Below are 19,568 nucleotides of genomic sequence, written 5' to 3'. Positions count from 1 at the left end.
AATTAATGGTTCTTTTTCTAACCTCAAAAAAACGGATCAATTATGGTTAGATGTCACGAATTTTCAAACGATGACAGATTCGCGCAAAATTTGGTATCCGGGGGTTTTCTGGGTCACTAATCACGGATCCGAGGTCAATTTTGCAAAATTCAAGATGGTGGATCCAAGATGGCCGACCAAATTTTAAAGAAATAATAGATTCGCATCAAATTTGATATAAGGGGGTTTTGATATAAGGTCTATTTTGCAAAATTCCAGATGGCGGCCGACCATATTTTCAAAAAATAACATATTCGCGCCAAATTTGGTATACGAGCGTTCACAACTACGGATCCGAGATCAATTTTGCAAAATTCAAGATGGCGGATCCAAAATGGCCGACCAAATTTTCAAATAATAACAGAATAGCAGCAAATTTGGTATGCGGGGGTTTTCGGGGTCGCTGATTACGTATTCGAGGTCAGAATTGCGAAATTCATTTTGTAATATTTTACTTTATAACCTGAGTCAATCCCAATCACCTACTTTTTTTCGGCTATATCTTGTTCTTTTTTCTGTAAAAGATCTATTCACGAGTTGGATTTTGTTAATCTGATCTCGGATTCGTGATCAGTGACCTCGAAAACGCTCGTATACCAAATTTGGCGAGAATATGTTATTTTTTGAAAATTTGGTCGGGCGCCATCTTGAATTCTGCAAAAGTGACCTCGAGTTCGTGATCAGCCACCCCGAAAACCCCCTTATACCAAATTTGATGCGAATCTGTTATGTTTTGAAAATTTGGTCGGCCATCTTGGATCCGCCATCTCGAATTTTGCAAAATTGATCTCGGATCGGTGATCAACGACGCCGAAAACCCCCGGATACCAAATTTGACACGAATTTATTATTTTTTGAAAATTCGTGATATCTGACCTTAATTGACCCGTCTTTTTGAAGTTACAAAAATAACGATCAATTCTGACCGCTATGTCACGTTCGGCGGAGTCTTAAATATATAAATGAACATTTGAATATAGAAAAAAAAAATTTTTTGTATTTTTCCTGAATTTTTGTTCAAGAATTTTTGTTATTTTTTACCTAATTTTTTGACGTTAGGAAATTCCTGTGATGTGATAGCTCAATTCTGGTGGCAAAAATACTACGGATAACGTATGTCGCATGAAAAGTACAGACAACTTTTCTTTTTTTTTTTTGTAGCTGTGTAATTTAGCAATCAGATTATTTTTGCATAATTTAGAGACTTGCTATTTCAAAAATCACCATATATATTTGATATCACTGTGGCTGAAGAGCCATATATTTAAAAAAAAATTTATTTCAAAAAAAATATATATAAAATATAAAACACGTATTATACAAAACAAACTTTCTAATATTTGAAAAAAAATCGGACGACTTAGTTAATACATAATAATTTAAATATTTAATAATGCCAATATTAGTAAAAGTAGATATAAAATATGGTTTTTTAGTAATCAGCCATCGCGATTTGTTTCTATAATAAAATTTGGTTTAATAGCATACATTATCTGTAAAAAATAAAACAAAAAAAAGTTATTCGAAAAAAATAAAATAAAAAAAGATCCCACTCTAGAACCTGTTTCATAAATTTGCATAATGGAAAACGATGTTTTCGAGAATTTGTCGAAGAAAAACACCCCACTGATTTTCAAAAAGCACATTTTTGGTTTAAAAATCAATAAACATCTCAAAAAACTAAATGTATATTATTTTTACATTTTTTTTTAAACTACAATCCGAAACGAAGAAAATGAAAAAAAACTTTGATATTTTTAGTTTATGCAAAGTTGCAGGTATTTGAAAATTTTACCCAAAATATTCAAATGATCATAACTGGAGGGGTGAATTAAAAATTTGAAAAAATACATGAAAGCTACTTTAATGGGTACATTTCCAATAACTCGACCTCATTCATACTTAAATGTGCATGTAGATATTACGCCTTGTATATTTCCTAATTATCTCTGATACTTTTTCAACAAATAATAATCGTCTACTAAGTAGAAATGAAAAATTAAAAATAATTGGCCGTGCCGGTTTAATATTTCTTAAATTACATTATTCAAAACTGAAAATTCGCCGGGTCCGATAACCAGTTATGCCATTGTAATATGTACAAGCAAATTTTGGACATAGACAAATTGGTAACACAATTTATTATTATTAATAACAACACTGAAATACAAAACCTCTTTAAGCCGACTCCCGAGTTATTGTAGGAAGAAAATAATAAATCATAGCATATTTAATATTTCTAAAATTGAAATGTACCGAATGAGAAAATGTTTGTCATTTGGCCAACAACATATTTTAATTTTTTATGTCCTCAAACAATTTTATTATATTGATGGTAAATTTCGTCTTGTTCAGTTCCAAAAGGTCTCCAAAATGCCATGTTGTAATAATATTAGTAAACCAAATATCCCTCTTATTTTTCCCTTTCGCAATTGTAATATGAACGATTAATAGACGATGCCTTTAATAAATTAAAATTACCTGAATCACACTAAATTCCGCATTGCTGCACTGCACTGCTAGGCCATTTGTCGACAACTGAGTTTATGGCTAGGTCGCTCAGTGCGTCTGTGTTTGTGCCACGTTTGATCGGGCGCTCATACCTCAACTGGGCGACCAGACCTGTATATGGGTATGACTAATAAATAAGTTTTCCAAATATTTAGTTGCTGCGTCAGCGACCAAACCTGGTACATACTGCCTTGGTTCTTCAATTGAGATCAGAAAAACTATATCAGGACTCGAAGAATTTCCAGAAAATTTTAAGTGTTATGTTATAAAAATCAAGCGAGTAAACAGATTATTTATTTATTGTTGTGTATTTCATTTATCATTATTGATTGCTGCTTGAGTTTGTCGCTAGGTTACTTGTTAAGTACTGTTTCATAGTTTGTCTTAGTTAAAAGAATTAAACTTTAATTTTTGTGGGATGGTAGAGCACGTGGTGAACACCCACTCAACAAAAGTAACGTGCCAAACCTCTAGGCGAGTTGTGTGGAAATTTGATTTTTTAATACCTTTTCCTTAAAAATAAGATTTGACAACAATGCACAGCCCACTTTTCAATTGTGCATGCTCTGCGACTAAAGCGCGCCGTAGTTTGAAGTTACACTAAAAATTAAGTGTTCGAGGAATTTGAAGAAATAAACTATTGATGTGTTTCTAAAAGTTAAAGGAAGCCTCTGTAAACATATGACCCCCACTCAAAGTTACATCCTGTATATCAATTTCGTTATCTACAGGCCATTATCATGCACCGTTCTCAAACATTTTTTTTTTATTTCAGACAGAGGATCATAGACGTAAATTTTTGAGAATTTCAAAAATGTCCTAATCCTTTCTTCAATCGACAAGTTAATCTATTTGTTTTAGCAATTTAAAAAAAAAAAATCCGACACCAAATGTCAAACAATATTGATATATATGTGATACTAAATGAGATAAAAACAAGTGAGCAATTATAAAAGGCCGGAACAAACTGGAGTCTTGCACCTTTATTCAGAAGTAACGTCAAAAATGAAGTTCGCGTTGTGTTTGTTGGCCATCGTCTTCAGCGCCGTGGCTCTGCCCGCGGAGATGCCGCTCGAGAGCCCCGATGAGGTGAGATACTTTTCCTAATTTGCACACTCACAACCTCCATTATTATGCTATTGAATAGGTACAGAATTTTAAAAGGAACTATGACGTTCAAGATATTTTATTTCATGAATCGTTCAAAGGGTCATTTTAGATGAAAAAACCGTCATACGGAGTGCTATTAAATTAGAGGGTTGAAATTGAAGATAGAGGTGAAAAAGCACTTTTGCAGTTTTTTAAATATAGTACGAAAACGAAGCAAAATTTCGGTAAAGTTCATAGGAAAAATTATTTAGAGAATTGAATTTTCCATCAAAATGGCATATTTTTTAAATATAGTATCCCACTTTTCAAATAAGCCTCATTTCGTGGACCCACAACTTAGTCCAAGCATTATAGAGAAATGCTTACAGAAATTATTACCAGGACAAAAAAAATATGACCATATAGAAAATTAAATTTTAAATTGAGTTTCTTGTTCTTTAAACTCGATCCAAAATGGCGAACATGGCTAAAAAAAATCGCAAAGTTGCAAAAAACGGTTTTTCTAAATTAACTAAAAAAATATAGCACCTATTGAAAAATTTTAAATGAGAAAGTTGTAGGTTTTAAAAAGATCTACCGATTGATTTTTTGTAAGTATCGATTGCTTTGTTACTTTTCGAGATATATCGAAAAAACCGTTAAAAATCTCCTCTTTTCTCTTCTTCTATAACTCGTTTACATTTACGTTCTCATATTTGCTATTTACTGCAAGCATAGCCCGCGGCAAGCCAAAAAAGTACATTTTTGAAAAATTTAAAAATATTAATTATTTTTCGAGATATATCGATTTTTTGAAAAAAAGGCGCTCTCGAAAATTGGCTAGATCTTCTCAGCGGATAGCCCTACAGTAACGATTTTCGGTTTATTTTCTTCGTAAAGAGTTATATTATCATGCTGTTAAAAAATGTTGACGATTTTATTAATTTTAAGGATCAAAAAATGACTGAAAAAGTTGCACTTTTTTTGGGTATGTTTTTTTCAAATAACTATTTCAATTTTTATTATTTTTTTGTACTTAATCTGGGGTAGCTAAACACGAATATTATAGCATTTTCGCCTTAGAAGCAAAATAGACCCGTAAATGTTTAGTTTTCTTTCTTTAAAAGTCATTTTCATAAAATAAAAATTGAAAGTTATTTGAAAAAAACATACCCAAAAAAGTGCATCTTTTTCGGTCATTTTTTTTTATCCTTAAAATTAAAAAAATCGTCAACATTTTTTGACAGCATGATAATATGACTCTTTACGAAGAAAATAATCAAAAAATCGTCACTGTAGGGCTATCCGCTGAGTAGATCTAGCCAATTCTCGAGAGCGCCTTTTTTCAAAAAATCGAAATATCTCGAAAAATAATTAATATTTCTAAATTTTTCAAAAATGTTCTTTTTTGGCTTGCCGCGGGCTATGCTTGCAGTAAATAGCAAGAATGGGAACGTAGATGTAAACGAGTTATAGAAGAAGAGAAAAGAGAAGATTTCTAACGGTTTTTTCGATATATCTCGAAAAGTAACAAAGCACTGGATACTTACAAAGAATCAGTCGATAGATCTTTTTAAAACCTACAACTTCCTCATTTAAAATTTTTCAATCGGTGCTATATTTTTTTAGTTACTTTAGAAAAACCGTTTTTTGCAACTTTGCGATTTTTTTAACCATGTTCGCCATTTTGAATCGAGTTTAAAGAACAAGAAACTCAATTTAAAATTTAATGTTCTATTCGGTCATATTTTTTTGTCCAGGTAATAATTTCTGCAAAATTAATCCGTGACAGCATGCTTGGACTAACTGCTCGCAATGGTTTCCTCATTTGAATCCAATAAATAATACTAAACGCGTATTTTTTTTATAAGCTCGACTGGTCGAAGATAACACCGGAAAACGTCTACATTGAGCCAATCAATCCCGTGAAGAACGTCGACCTCCCCGAATCTAGGATCATAGGCGGTATAGAGGTCGCTCCCAATTCCGTCCCATACCAAGTCGGCGTACTCATCAACGGCGCCAGCTTCTGCGGTGGCTCCATCATCTCCACCAGTCGTATCTTGACTGCAGCTCACTGCACCATCAGGTAAGTGCACGGCAGTCTTTAGATCCCTTCTCGAGTCAGGACCGAACGAATCTCTTTCCAGAGCCTCATTCGTGGAAATCAGATTCGGAGCCCACATCATCAACCAGAACGAAGCCACCCAAGTACGCATCACCAGCACCAACATCATCAACCACCGCTCCTACAACTCGTTCCTCATCTCCAACGACATCTCCGTCGTCCTGCTTCCGTCCGCCGTCACCCTCAACAGCAGGATCCAAGTCATCCCCTTGGCGCCGGCCAACGCAGGCACCTTCGAAGGGGCTAGGGCCTTCCTGTCGGGATGGGGTAGGGATTCCGACGCTTCCAATGCCATATCCCCCGTGCTGCGCGGGGTCAACCTCAACATCATCTCCAACGCGGCCTGCAGGAACGTCTTCGGGCTGGTCGTCCTTTCCTCCACCATCTGCACGTCAGGAACGGGTATGAGTCTTTCAAGATTAATACTATTTCAGACATAAATTATTAACGAGCGTTCAAATAAAAACGTGGTCAAGTTGGTTCTGAAAATTTGGACGTAGGGCGTAGCGTATAGCAAATGAACTTAAACGTCATATGTCAAAGCGCTATATCGCCGCTATCAATTTGAATATTTTCGTTTTAAAAAGCGTTTAAAATGGTGTTTTCTCAAGAACTAAAAGTGTTTATCATAGAGTCCTACTTTAGAAATGGACGCAAGATTGATGGAATATGGAAGTATTCTATTGAGGAATGTTTCATAGAATTTCAAAATCAATTTCCCGGCGTTGTTGAGTACAAAATTTTTCAAAGTGCAGTTCAGCGTTGTGTTAATGTTTTTCGTGAAACGGGCAGTGTAACAAGAAAAGAAGGAAGCGGCCGACCTAAAAAGCGGACTGAAGAATTAAAAGAAAATGTCCAACAAATAATGGAAAATGCGCCAAGAACTTCTGTACGTGTTTTATCACAAATGGTGGGAGTATCAGTCGGTACCTGCCACACAGTGTTAAAAAAAGATTTGCGTTTGTTCTCCTATCGTTTAACTTGTCAGCAAGAACTTCATGAAGTTGATTTTCCGCGACGGGCTGTATTTTGTGAATGGTTTTTAAACAACTACGGTGAACTTCATAATATCACCTTTTTTTCTGATGAAGCCTGGTTTCATTTAAGTGGTTACGTAAACTCACAGAATATGAGAATGTGGTCTTCTGAAAAACCAGATAACTTTTTTGTCGAGGGCCCTCTACACGCTCAAAAAATTGGAGTTTGGTGTGCTCTCAATCGAAGGAGGATTTATGGACCTATTTTTTTTAATGGTACTCTTACTGCGCAAAGGTATAGAGAAGAAATTATCGCTCCTTTTGTTAACCAGCTGGAAGAAAACGAAATTACAAACTTTTACTTTCAACAAGATGGCGCAAGGGCACATACGGCAGGCGAGACGATGAATATGTTGAGGGAAGTTTTCCAAAATCGACTAATAAGTCTCAATGCTGAACATGAATTTCCACCGAGGTCATGTGATATTACGCCGTGTGATTTCTTTTTGTGGCCTTACCTTAAAAACACTATTTTTGAACTGCCTATTCCTGATTTAAACCATCTGCAGGCTCGACTTATAGACAAGATTCGTGAAATTAACAATACCCCGAGCATCTTAGAAAATGTCTTTAATTCTTTGAGGAACAGGTGTGAAAAGTGCTTGGAACAAGGAGGGGGACACTTTCAGCAGCTGCTTTAATTTATTGTTATAACAAGGAGGGGGACACTTTCCGCAGCTCCTTTAATTGTTTGTTATTGTTATCACGATTATTCTTTAAAATAAAGTTATATAGTCATTAACGTTATTGAAACTGACAGCTGCTATACAGCTCGTTGAGAAATGAGGTTAAGTTGGTCGCTATAAGCTACCCCCTACGTCCAATGTGTCAGAGCCAACTTCGACCACGTTTTTATTTGAACGCTCGTTATAATCTGAGTGGCTTTGTTCCTTCAGGTACCGTGGGTGCTTGCAACGGTGATTCTGGCGGCCCATTGGTGGTTGACGGTGTCCAGGTGGGTATAGTGTCCTTCGGTTCGAGATCGTGCGAGGCCGGAAATCCGACCGCCTACGCCAGGGTCACTTCCTTCAGGAACTGGATCACCGAGAACGCAGGCGTATAAGTGACATCCATACGACGATTGTGGGAAAGCAAATTAATGTACCTATGTATTATGTTAGTTTATCAAATACAGACAATGAGCATTACAAACCTTGTATCTATGAATTCCCCGTCATCTAACTTGGCTACTTGAATTACAAAGACCCGCAAAAAAAATTTGGGAGGTGCGAAAGACAAGACCATTATACAGAGTGTCCCTGAAAAGGACGGACTACGCTTGACCACAGGTTCCTTGGATGAAAATAAGACTATTTAGCCTAACTTATCTATATACAAAAGTGAACGCCTACTGAGATATAGCCTTCTAAATATAGAATAGTTAATCTATTTTTATTCAAATAATTTGAAAACTGTTTTTCTTAGAAACTTCAAATTTGGTACACTTATTTTTTTATATAAGGGTAAGGTAAATATAGAATTTGGAGAGAATATATATACAGGATTCTATTTCTAGTGCCTGTGCGCCACTAGCTATCCCGTAACTTTTTTATGTGTACGCCAATGACGACAGAATTTATATTTTTAAAAATAAGCACTATTTTAGAAGATTTTTTTGCTCTTACAAAATTTCGATATCGTTTATGGATTTCGAGTAAAATTCGCATTTTTTATACAATAAATATAGGCAAAAATTCCGATTTATAAAAAATAATTTATAACTGCAGCCTCAAAGCAGCATATTGAAAAAACGTCATATTAAAAAAAATAACTACACATTTTTGGTATTAGTATTATCAATCAATAAAATAAAAATCAACACTAATATTTTAAATAAACTGATATTTGTAATCATATTAAAATAATATTACAGTAAATGCTCAAAGTTACTTTCTTGTTTTTAAACGCAAACATTACTTCTTCGAAAATTAGAAATTATCCAATTATTGCATTACCTCTCATAACATTAATTTTGTGTTGTATTCTTTCCCATATTCGTTTTCTGTATTTACTGAAAAGTTATTTTAAACTGTGGTACTCAACGCTCCCCAAAGGAAATAATTACATGGGTTTAGGTCCGGGGATCGAGGTGGCCATTTTAAAGGGGCATTATTTCCTCTACCTATCCACCTGTTAGACCTTTAATAACCTGTAATACCTACCTGTACCCTGTAATACCTGTAACCTGTAATAACTGGTCTTTTAATACTCTATTAAAGGAACTTTTTGAAAGCCAACCTCTGCCGCTAAACGCCTTTTATTTACTTGAGGAATTTCTTCGACCCTTTCCAAAATTTGTTCCTCCAGCTGAATAATTCCGGCCGTACATTATCCACGATTTAATGTTACAGGTAAAAAACGTCCTGTTTCCCGAAGGCGTCTCTCCGCATTAGCAAATGTTTTGTGATTTGGAGTTCTTCGATTAGGAAATCTTTCAGCATATGTTCGAACAGTAGCACAACAATTTCCTTCACAATAACCCAAAACTACTAACATATCAGTTTGTTCAGCAAAAGTATAAATTGCAATAAAAAACAAAGTAAGCTAAAATTAAATCACAGCTAGCTTGACACAGAACCTTTTAATTATTGTTATGAATTTGTTTCTCTGTTATATGGCACCTCGTACTAGAATGTTCTATTTATCTTAAACTGATTTTATATTATTTAATGTGTAAAAAATGCCAATTTTACTCGAAATCCATAAACGATATCAAAATTTTGTAAGAGGCAAAAAATCTTCTAAAATAGTGCTTATTTTTAAAAATATAAATTCTGTCGTCATTGGCGTACATACAAAAAAGTTACGGGATAGCCAGTGGCGCACAGGCACTAGAAAGAGAACATCCTGTATATGTATTCTCACCAAATTCTATATTTACATTGCCCTTATATAAAAAAATATGTGTACCAAATTTGAAGTTTCTAAGAAAAACAGTTTTCAAATTATTTGAAAAAAAAAATAGGTTACCTGTTCTATATTTAGAAGGCTATACCTCAGTAGGCGTGCACTTTTGTATATAGGTAAGTTAGGCTCAATAGTCTTATTTTCATTCATCAAGGAACCTGTGGTCAAGCGTTGTCCATCCTTTTCAGGGACACCCTACATATACGCAAGAAAATATTTTCTTCTTTCAAGAAAATTATTTATTTAAATACTTTAAATTTCTACCCAGAAATATAATTTCTTACTTTAAAAATAAGCAGCATTTAAAATAAATATTAGATACTTACGGTTAAACGAATTCTATTCTTAATTTTATGATCTACACAGATTTTATAGAAACATGTTTTGTATTGTATATTAATGTATCGTTTGTTTAATACAAAACTGAATAGTTTTTGGTCAAATGATTGTATTACTTATTTTAAGAATATATTTGAATATAAATATTTCTCAGTAATAAAAAAATATACATATCTATGTTAAGGAGCTGGTAGTTTTGAAACATATATGTTTGCAGTTTATGATGAACTGTAAGAGATATTGTACCTAAGGTACGAGATAATAAACTTCAAAAATATAAAAGATTTGAATTAAATTATATATATTTACAAATAATATAAATTCTAAGAAAAATTATAGATTACAGTAAATATTTCACATAGTTTGACGAAAATATATACGTTTGAATAAAATAAAATTACATTTACGGCAAATAATTCCATTTAAAACTGCTCATTTGATCCAAATTTTTCAGTGTGGTAGGCCTTAATTTTAAATTAAGTTCGATTTGAAAAATGACCAACTAAAGACGTCAATAAAATAAATATATTTACAAAATTTGGTTGTTCCGTATTAAGATATTGCTAAAATACCGAGTTTTTTCGATTTTTTAAAGATATTTTCTGAGGCTAAACAAAATTATATGAAAAATCAACTTGTTTTGGTGTCGTCTACACGCACCTGTTCTATGTCCATTGAGTTGTGAATCACCTTGTATGTATTGGTTTACATTGTTGGCAAGTCATTCCCTATATCTGACCTCGAACTGACATTAACCAAGATCCAATTGTGTCAAATGGACACCGGATTCGGATTCAGTGACCCCAAAAATATATGGCTACCATGATCTTGTCTTTCGGACCTCCTACATTTTTTTTGTAGGACTGTGTTACTAATCATTTTAATAATTTCTGCATGAGTAGAACATGTATGTAAAGAAAAACTGCAAAAACATAATTCGGTTTGCAACCTGTGTAGAAGTAAACCGAGATTTTAAATCTATAGATCCCTTGTACGGTATATGACAGACATACTCAATAATTTTTGCTCTCTAAGCTAGAAAACACGCTCATTTTTTTAAATTTTGGATCTGCATTTACAAATTTTTGCAGTATTTCTGTCAATTTATTTTTATCTGGGTTGAAACTTTGACGTTTCAGCATAACCTGACATAAAAGAATGTCTAAAAAAACTTGTGCATTATAGGTTATATAAGTTGCATTTGTTATATAAAGTAAAATACATTCAATGAATGAATATGTCGAAAATGGTTACTCGTAGCGACACTTTGCAAGATACGAGGTCTGCTCACGAAATAACCGAACTTTATTCACGTTGCACTCAAATAACAATATCATGGAAACTAAATGAGATATTAATAATCCAACAACATGTGGCTACAGACGACGCTATGCGCAACGCAATGTTGCCAATCGCATATCACTAATTATTTCCATTAGCATGCAATTCAAAATGTTCTGTTATTTTCTAAACAGACCTCGTATTCTTTTGCACACAAAAAATATGAATATGAAAAAAAGATTACTTTGATCACTTTGACGTCAGCCTTTTTAAGTATTAACTTTTGAATTAAGATAACGTAAGTAAAAAAAAATGATTATTTGAACGAGATTAACATCAGACAAGTTAATCAAGGCCTACTTAAAGGGCATCATTATATTGCACCGGTTTAGACATTATCTAAATCTAATCATATTTATTGGTTTGAAGTAGCTGTTCTAAACAAATAACAAATATCCCATTGTGTCTGGTTTATAAATTCATCGATGCGGGTGGTGCGGGGGGTCTCCGGGACTTTGGGCAAAACCGAAACCCGTTCGTTTAGAGAAGAAACAAAACGGCATATTTCTAAAGTAGACAGAAATCGTTATATAATGCGAGGACTCGTCGGTATAACTTGTTTTTTTGGGAAAATAAGAACTGCCATTTCGCGGACATGCAGAATACAGAGTCTTCAAATAATTTTATAAAATGCATACAACTTCTAGCCAATTACGATTAGTGAAAGACCGCCGTATTAACTTAATTAATAAAAATTAATTAATTAATAAAAAATAGTTCACTCAGATTTTCAATTAAAAATTTTGTGGCTGAAATGGTCAGAGTTCTTTCAAAAATTCTGGCAATAATTTCCTAATGGGTAAGTATAGGGTGCCCCTAGCTCGACGCTCCAATGATATTACAGGGTAACGAAAACTGTTACTGAAAATTTGAAGTATAGAATTGAGGTGGCATGAATTGAAGTACATTTTGCACCAAAAATTAAAGTTTCAGATATTTCGAAAATTGTGTTGATGACGTCATGAAATCACACATAAACTATTTCTGCATTGTTATAAATAATCGAAAATAATACTGAAAACTGCCAACTACACTGTCTGTAAACACTTTGATGGCAAGTAAACATTACAATGTAACTCGATCAATTGTTTTCCAGAGGATATCCAATCCACTTATGACTAATGTAACTTTGACGTTCTAATTATTGTTTTTCCTCCTGATCATAACTTTTTAACGAAAATAGATAGAGAAGAATTTTTTTAAAATATGTTTTAAATATTATTAATATTAAACATCAACACAATTTTCGAAAGAATTAATTAAAACTTTAATTTTTGGTGCAAAATGCACTTCAATTCATGCCGCTTGAACCCTATACTTCAAGTTTTCAGTAACATATTTCGTTACCCTATAATATCATGGGGACGTCGAGTTTGGGACACCCTGTATATGTATCTATTTTTTTATTACACTTTTAATCAAACTTTTACTATTGCCTACCTAACTTGCAATGCCACCGCACGCCACTGACTGGTGGGCTCCGCGTAGCTCGCTTATACATCTGTAGTGTTTACAGCGGTGGTCATGGTTACCGTCGCGCGATAGTTAAAGACGAAGTACGAATAGCGCGAATTTACTATGAATTTAAAATGCCGAAAAGTGGCACCGCTACATTCGAGTTGAATACAATTTGCAGTCAGAAATGCTGAGAACTTTGCTGGAAACCTTTGGCCAGTACTTTTGTATACAGGGTGATTCGTAAATGGTAACCAAAAATGAAATCTCGTATTTTTAGGAGCAGTCTTTCCTAAAAAGTTTTTATCTATAATGCTTCGTTAAAGAGATACAGGATGTTAAAGTTCAAAAAAAAATATTTTTAATTTTTTAAAATAATTTAAAAATTAGTAAGTGAAATAATTTGAAATTGGACACATGTATTTATGTAAACATTGTCTAAAATCTGAGGGTTTTCCCAAAAGTTACATGCTCCAGTGGCGGAGGGTATCAGTGGCATATTTTTTTAAATAAAATATTTTCGAATTCGTCTTTAAATTTTCTACAAATTACTACTCTCTTATGTGTTTCGAAAAAAGCCTGATTTTCGAGTAAAACCAACTGAAAACACTTACTTAAATGACATGACAAACACTAATCATTCGGTTATTTATTGGAATAAAGAAATTAACAACATTAGTCATCATTTTAATGATTTGATTTGAGTAAATACTGAAAAATACCTCCATTTCCACGAACACAGACCTGACATCTTTTTAGTAACGAAAATGTAATTTGTTCGAAACTTATTATTGCTTGAATCTGAAGTTGCTATTGCGGCCCACTATGTAATTTTAAAAAGCATTATATTCGAATATCGAAGTGTGTTCTCCGTTCGTTTTTTAAGTTTTACTCGAAAATCATCATCATTTTTCGAAAAACATAAGAGAGTAGTAATTTGTAGAAAATTGAAAAACGAATCCGAAAATATCATGGTTGTTACCGTAAAGCAGTGGAGTACTATTTTATTTAGAAAAATATGCCACAGATACCCTGTATCTCCGCCACTGGAGCATGTAAATTTTAGGAAAAGCCCTCAAATTTTGCACAATGTTTACCTAAATACATGTGCCCAATTTCAAATTATTTCACTTACTAGTTTTTAAATTATTTAAAAAAATTAAAAATATTTTTTGAAGTTTAACACCCTGTATCTTTTTAACGAAACGTCCTAGANTATTATGATATTTGTAATCGGATCAAAGGCTTGTTTACGCTAGAGCTCGAGAGAGACTGTGAATAATATGTGTAATGTTTTTAGGACGTAGAATAATTTAGGCGACGGTCGGAATTATTTTTCTGCGCATATGAAGGTCAAAGCTCATAAGATTTTAAAACATCTCTACTTCTGATCATAACCTTTTAATGAAAATAGATAGAGAAAATTTTTTTAAATAAAAGGTTATCGGAAAAATATGTTATTTTTAAATATGGAAAAGCACAGGTATGTTCATGGGAAAAAAATTTCATGACGTCATCAACACAATTTTCGAAATATCTAAAACTTTAATTTTTGGTGCAAAATGCACTTCAATCCATGCCGCTTGAACATCACACTTCAAATTGTCAGTAACACATTTCGTTACCCTGTAATATCATTGGGGCGTCAAGTTTGGGACACCCTGTACATGTATCTATTTTTTTATTACACTTTTAACCAAACTTTTACTATTGCCTACCTAACTTGCAATGCCACCGCACGCCACTGACTGGTGGGCTACGTGTAGCTCCCTCCTACATCTGTAGTGTTTACAGCGGTGGTCATGGCGACAGTGAAAGACGGAGTAGGAATACCGCGAATTTACTATGCAGTTTGGTACGGTAACCTAATAATAACTATTCACCACTTTTTTTTTATTAAACGTAATTTGTTTACACGTGGCGTAAAATTTTGTTACGTACTGTTTCTTGAGTGTTTTTTAAAGGATTGTAAAAGTTTAAATTAGCAGAAGAATTTACTACTCTCGCTATAAAAAGTAATGTTGAAGAATAAAATGCCAAAAAGTGGCACAGCTAAACTCGAATTGAATACAATTCGCAGTCAGAAATGCTAAAAACTTTGCTGGAAACCTTTGGCCAGTACTTTTGTACATTATACAGGGTGATTCATAAATAAAATTTTTCCTAAAAAGTTTTTATCTAGAACGCTTCGTTAAGAACGGAAATTGAAGTCCCGTTTCATCTAACAAAGTACTACAATATTCATATAGATGTCGCTACAGGAAATACGTTTATAGTAAAAATAGTACGATTATTTCATTCATTCAAATTCCGGCAAAACACACCTAAAAAAAACGAGGAAATGCCAGGTGCACGCACACGTGCACGATAATGAGTTGNTCAACAGCCTACTTCAGATTAGCCGCTGCAGATAACAATTTTAAAACAAACAATCAACTCTGACATCAACGAAAACAATAGGTAAGTCTCTACGCGTCAAAGTCAGCTAATAATGACAAACAGGCAACGGCAGTTTAACCGACACGCTACAATACATGTGGGCAACCTTAAAAATATGTCAGGTCGTCACTGTTATTGCCTTCTTGAGACTCCCGAAGGTAAATGTAGACTTTACTTTAATTATAATTAATACCTAGTACATTTTCCAGCATGGATTCGAATCCGACATTGAAGCAAGAGTCATGCAAAATACAAAAGACTTACCTGGTGCTGACGAAGTCGGGACAGGACCCCCACATCACGTGGCAATCATCACCAGACCGGCCAACAGAAGCTTCCTGTGGTGCGGGGGGTCGATCGTTTCAAGAAAATTCATCCTCACCGCAGCCTATTGCCTGGAAAAGTAAGAAAAAGTCAGTAGCCTTCTCAACAGTGCCCTAATATTTCAAATTTCAGCTCACAAGACGCTACAATTAATTTATATCCCACGACAAACGGTGAGTATAGTGTAAGGAGTAACAAATTCAAGATTCATCCAAAATGGCAGCCACAACTCCTTCAGAACGACATCGCCCTGATCGAACTGCCCCATCCTCTACGCCTACCGGATCTGAACCCCATCGAGTTATCTTTCAGCGCCAAGATCGCTTCTAAACTACCAGCGAGCGTGTATGGGTGGGAAAAACAAGATCTTCGACCGATATGGGGCAGATACGATGTGGTTATTATAAGTAACAAAGACTGTGCTGTGTTTTACGGAGCTTTAATCACAAAGTATACCCTGTGCGCCAAAAGCGATGGGCAAGGAAACGGTTGCCACGGTTCCTCGGGTGGTGCGTTGGTGATAGACGGNAAGATATATTGGAATAAAAAATGGCTGTTTTGTACCATTTTTCGCTATAATTTAGGCAACCAGAAATGCATCAGTTTCCATCCTTAAAAAGATAGTGTTAAACTTAAAAAAAAATATTTTTAAATTTTTAAAATAATTTAAATCCTAGTAAGTGAAATAATTTGAAATTGGACACATGTATTTATGTAAACATTGTCCAAAATCTGAAGGTTTTTCCTAAAATTTACATGCTCCAGTGGCGGATATACAGGCTATCGGTGGCATATTTTTCTAAATAAAATATTTTCGAATCCGTCTTTCAATTTTCTACAAATTATGTTTACACTTACTTAAGTGACATGACAAACACTAATCATTCGGTTATTTATTCGAATAAAGAAATTAATTACATTAGTCATCATTTTAATGATTTTATTTGAGTAAATGCAAAAATACCTCCATTTCCACGAACACAGGCCCGACATCTTTTTAGTAACGAAAATGTAATTTGTTCGAAACTTATTGTTGCTTGAATCTAATGAAAGGCATTATTTATTCTTTCTTCTAACTGCTCAGAATGTCAAAGTTGCTATCGCAGCCCAATATGTAATTTTAAAAAGCATTATTCGAATATCGAAGTTTGTTCTCAGTTCGTTTTTTTGTGTGTGTTCGTTTTACTCGAAAATCAGGCTTTTTTCGAGAAACATAAGATAGTAGTAATTTGTAAAAAATTGAAAGACGAATCCGAAAATATAATAAGATTGTCGCTGTAAAGCAGTGGCGTACTATTTTATTTCGAAAAATATGCCACCGATTCCTTATATCTCCGCCACTGGAGTATGTAAATTTTAGGAAAAGCCCTCAGATTTTGCGCAATGTTTACATAAATGCTTGTGCCCAATTTCAAATTATTTCACTAACTAATTTTTAAATTATTTAAAAAAATTAAAAATATTTCTTGAAGTTTAACACCCTGTGTATTTTTAACGAAGCATCCTAGATAAACACTTTATAGGAGAGACTCCCCTTAAAATTCACCAAAGAATACGAGGTTTCATTTGTGGTCATCATTTATGAATCACCCTGTATAATGTTAGAGACGACTTGTATAGAATTATCAACAGCCTACTTCAGATTAGCCGCTGCAGATAACAATTTTAAAACAAACAATCAACTGTGACGTCAACCAAAACAATAGGTAAGTCTCTACGCGTCAAAGTCAGCTAATAATGACAAACAGGCGACGGCAGTTTTACCGACAGACCGCCGCAACACATGTGGAAAATCTTAAAAATATGTCAGGTCGTCTCTGTTATTGCCTTTTTGAGACTCCGGAAGGTAAATGTAGACTTTACTTTCCTTAATTATAATTAATACCTAGTACATTTTCCAGCATGGATTCGAATCAGACATTGAAGCAAGGGTCATGCAAAACACAAAAGACTTACCTGGTGCTGACGAAGTCGAGACAGGACCCCCACATCACGTAGCCATCATCACCAGACCGGCCAATAAAAGCTTTCTGTGGTGCGGGGGCTCGATCGTTTCAAGAAAATTCATCCTCACCGCAGCCCATTGCCTGGAAAAGTAAGAAAAAGTCAGTAGCCTTCTCAACAGTACCCTAATATTTCAAATTTCAGCTCACAAGACGCTAGAATTAATTTATATCCCACGACAAACGATCAGTATAGTGTAAGGAGTAACAAATTCAAGATTCATCCAAAATGGCAGCCACAACTCCTTCAGAACGACATCGCCCTGATCGAACTGCCCCATCCTCTACGCCTACCGGATCTGAACCCCATCGAGTTATCTTTCAGCGCCAAGATCGCTTCTAAACTACCAGCGACCGTGTATGGGTGGGAAAAACAAGATCCTCGACCGATATGGGGCAGATACGATGTGGTTATTATAAGTAACAAAGACTGTGCTGTGTTTTACGGAGCTTTAATCACAAAGTATACCCTGTGCGCCAAAAGCGATGGGCAAGGAAACGGTTGCCACGGTTCCTCGGGTGGTGCGTTGGTGATAGACGGTCTACTGGTGGGTATCGTGTCTTTTGGGACCGACCATTGCGATTTGGGATATCCCGTGGTGTATACCAAAATCTCGCGATATAAAAAGTGGATTGAAAAGAATTTCGACATTTAATGTTCCAGTATTTCGGTGTTTGTAGTGGAAGGTTGTAATAAGTTGCACATTTAAAAAAATTAAATTGTTAACATTCTGCAGACGTTTTTTAGGCCAGGAAATATAGAGTTGGACGCGACTTTTTGTTTCGGCAAACTGAATTTATCACTATAGATGCTAAATATTATGTACAATAACGTTTCCACAGTCATAAAAATGGGGGGAAGATTGTTTACAGGGTGGTTAATTGTATAATTTTTACGTTTTTCGCTTATAACTTTTTTCCGTTCATTTCCACGAGAAAACAGTAACGTACTTTTTTTTTCGTCTTCAAAAGACCTACAAAACTAACCCTCGAGCGCCAAAAAATATTGATTAGATCAAAAGTTATAAACAGTTTATAACATATAAGTTATATTATTACCAAAACGTTTTGGTATCGCATCCTCTCATTCTTTATCTCTGTCTAATAACTCACACGAAATCTGGAATCGGTAAGATGAATAGTTTACAAGTTATGGCCTTACAAACAAATTAACTTATTATTAGTCTGGACGATCCCGAGGATCTTCCACAATCGCACTGATTTTTTTCATGGTAGACTTTATAATAATACATTGAAATTTATAATTTGTTTTTTAATTTCTTTGCAACCTGGAATTTTTTTTTATTTTTTAGCCTTAGTTGCAAAATGAAATATACGACGCACGAGCGTGACATAGTTATTTATTATTACATATTCGGAAAGCTTATGAAAAGAGCTTTAAGTTAAAAAAAATCGCCAAGATTCGTTGAAAAACAACGGAGCTACAGACTGTCAAATATATTATTTTCAAGCGAATTTCGCTTGTTTAACAGCACTACCACAGACAAAATAGTTATCGCCACAGACCGCTCTTGGAATAGGCCAGCAGTTTTAAATTTCCGAATTGCCGGTAGAGTACACCACCAGTAGAATTTTAGGAAGAATCAAATGCAGCGGCCCGCACACCTACCCGTATCCTAGCAACATATATACAAGACTTTGGTAATGTTGCCAGGCGTACTTACGGATTTCTTTTGTACACTTTTTTTTATCAATATCTGTTTTTTGCGTTACTGTATTTACTTCAATGTATGATGTAGGTATTGATAAAAATGTTTTTAAAGAATCAACGAATATCTATGTATGTATCATATGATATTCTGCAGTGGTGTTACAATTAAGTTATTTAATCATAATTTCGTTAATTAGCTACCTACTATTTTCATTTTTTGGTATTGAAATACTGCAGAAAATATATTTCCAAATAAACAAAATTCGTAATAATATTTTAAACAG

At 34.3% G+C, this 19,568-nt stretch overlaps 3 protein-coding genes across 3 annotated transcripts; all 3 read left to right on the top strand.

The window, feature by feature from the left end:
* Positions 1-3,554: 3,554 nt before the first annotated feature.
* Positions 3,555-7,942, top strand: LOC108910619 (brachyurin-like). The gene is made up of 4 exons (XM_023455816.1): positions 3,555-3,639; positions 5,511-5,728; positions 5,790-6,169; positions 7,701-7,942. Exons 1-4 carry the CDS (start codon positions 3,556-3,558, stop codon positions 7,865-7,867), a joined length of 849 nt encoding a protein of 282 aa, XP_023311584.1. The 5' UTR covers position 3,555; the 3' UTR covers positions 7,868-7,942.
* A 7,438-nt stretch (positions 7,943-15,380) lies between these two features.
* LOC111692095 (chymotrypsin BII-like) lies at positions 15,381-16,225 on the top strand. Its single transcript, XM_023455812.1, has 3 exons — positions 15,381-15,443; positions 15,495-15,688; positions 15,742-16,225. The coding sequence occupies exons 1-3, from the start codon at positions 15,381-15,383 to the stop codon at positions 16,223-16,225; spliced, it is 741 nt and encodes a 246-aa protein (XP_023311580.1).
* A 1,129-nt stretch (positions 16,226-17,354) lies between these two features.
* Positions 17,355-18,344, top strand: LOC108910622 (chymotrypsin BII). The gene is made up of 3 exons (XM_018715302.2): positions 17,355-17,455; positions 17,511-17,704; positions 17,758-18,344. Exons 1-3 carry the CDS (start codon positions 17,393-17,395, stop codon positions 18,266-18,268), a joined length of 768 nt encoding a protein of 255 aa, XP_018570818.1. The 5' UTR covers positions 17,355-17,392; the 3' UTR covers positions 18,269-18,344.
* Positions 18,345-19,568: the final 1,224 nt, after the last annotated feature.

This window comes from Anoplophora glabripennis, unplaced genomic scaffold (assembly GCF_000390285.2).
Source record: "Anoplophora glabripennis isolate ALB-LARVAE unplaced genomic scaffold, Agla_2.0 scaffold884, whole genome shotgun sequence".
Classification (NCBI taxonomy): Eukaryota; Metazoa; Arthropoda; class Insecta; order Coleoptera; family Cerambycidae; genus Anoplophora; species Anoplophora glabripennis.
The sequence above is the reverse complement of the archived record's forward strand: the minus strand, read 5'-3'. Positions and strand labels throughout refer to the sequence as shown.

What these genes read in the sequence shown, in the direction of transcription:
- LOC108910622 (XM_018715302.2), top strand. Translation starts at nt 17,393, where the DNA reads ATGTGGAAAATCTTAAAAATATGTCAGGTCGTCTCTGTTATTGCCTTT. An exon ending in CCTTTTTGAGACTCCGGAAG is followed by an intron (nt 17,456 to 17,510) that starts GTAAATGTAGAC and finishes TACATTTTCCAG; the next exon opens with CATGGATTCGAATCAGACAT. An exon ending in GCAGCCCATTGCCTGGAAAA is followed by an intron (nt 17,705 to 17,757) that starts GTAAGAAAAAGT and finishes TTCAAATTTCAG; the next exon opens with CTCACAAGACGCTAGAATTA.
- LOC108910619 (XM_023455816.1), top strand. Translation starts at nt 3,556, where the DNA reads ATGAAGTTCGCGTTGTGTTTGTTGGCCATCGTCTTCAGCGCCGTGGCT. An exon ending in GCAGCTCACTGCACCATCAG is followed by an intron (nt 5,729 to 5,789) that starts GTAAGTGCACGG and finishes ATCTCTTTCCAG; the next exon opens with AGCCTCATTCGTGGAAATCA. An exon ending in CATCTGCACGTCAGGAACGG is followed by an intron (nt 6,170 to 7,700) that starts GTATGAGTCTTT and finishes TTGTTCCTTCAG; the next exon opens with GTACCGTGGGTGCTTGCAAC.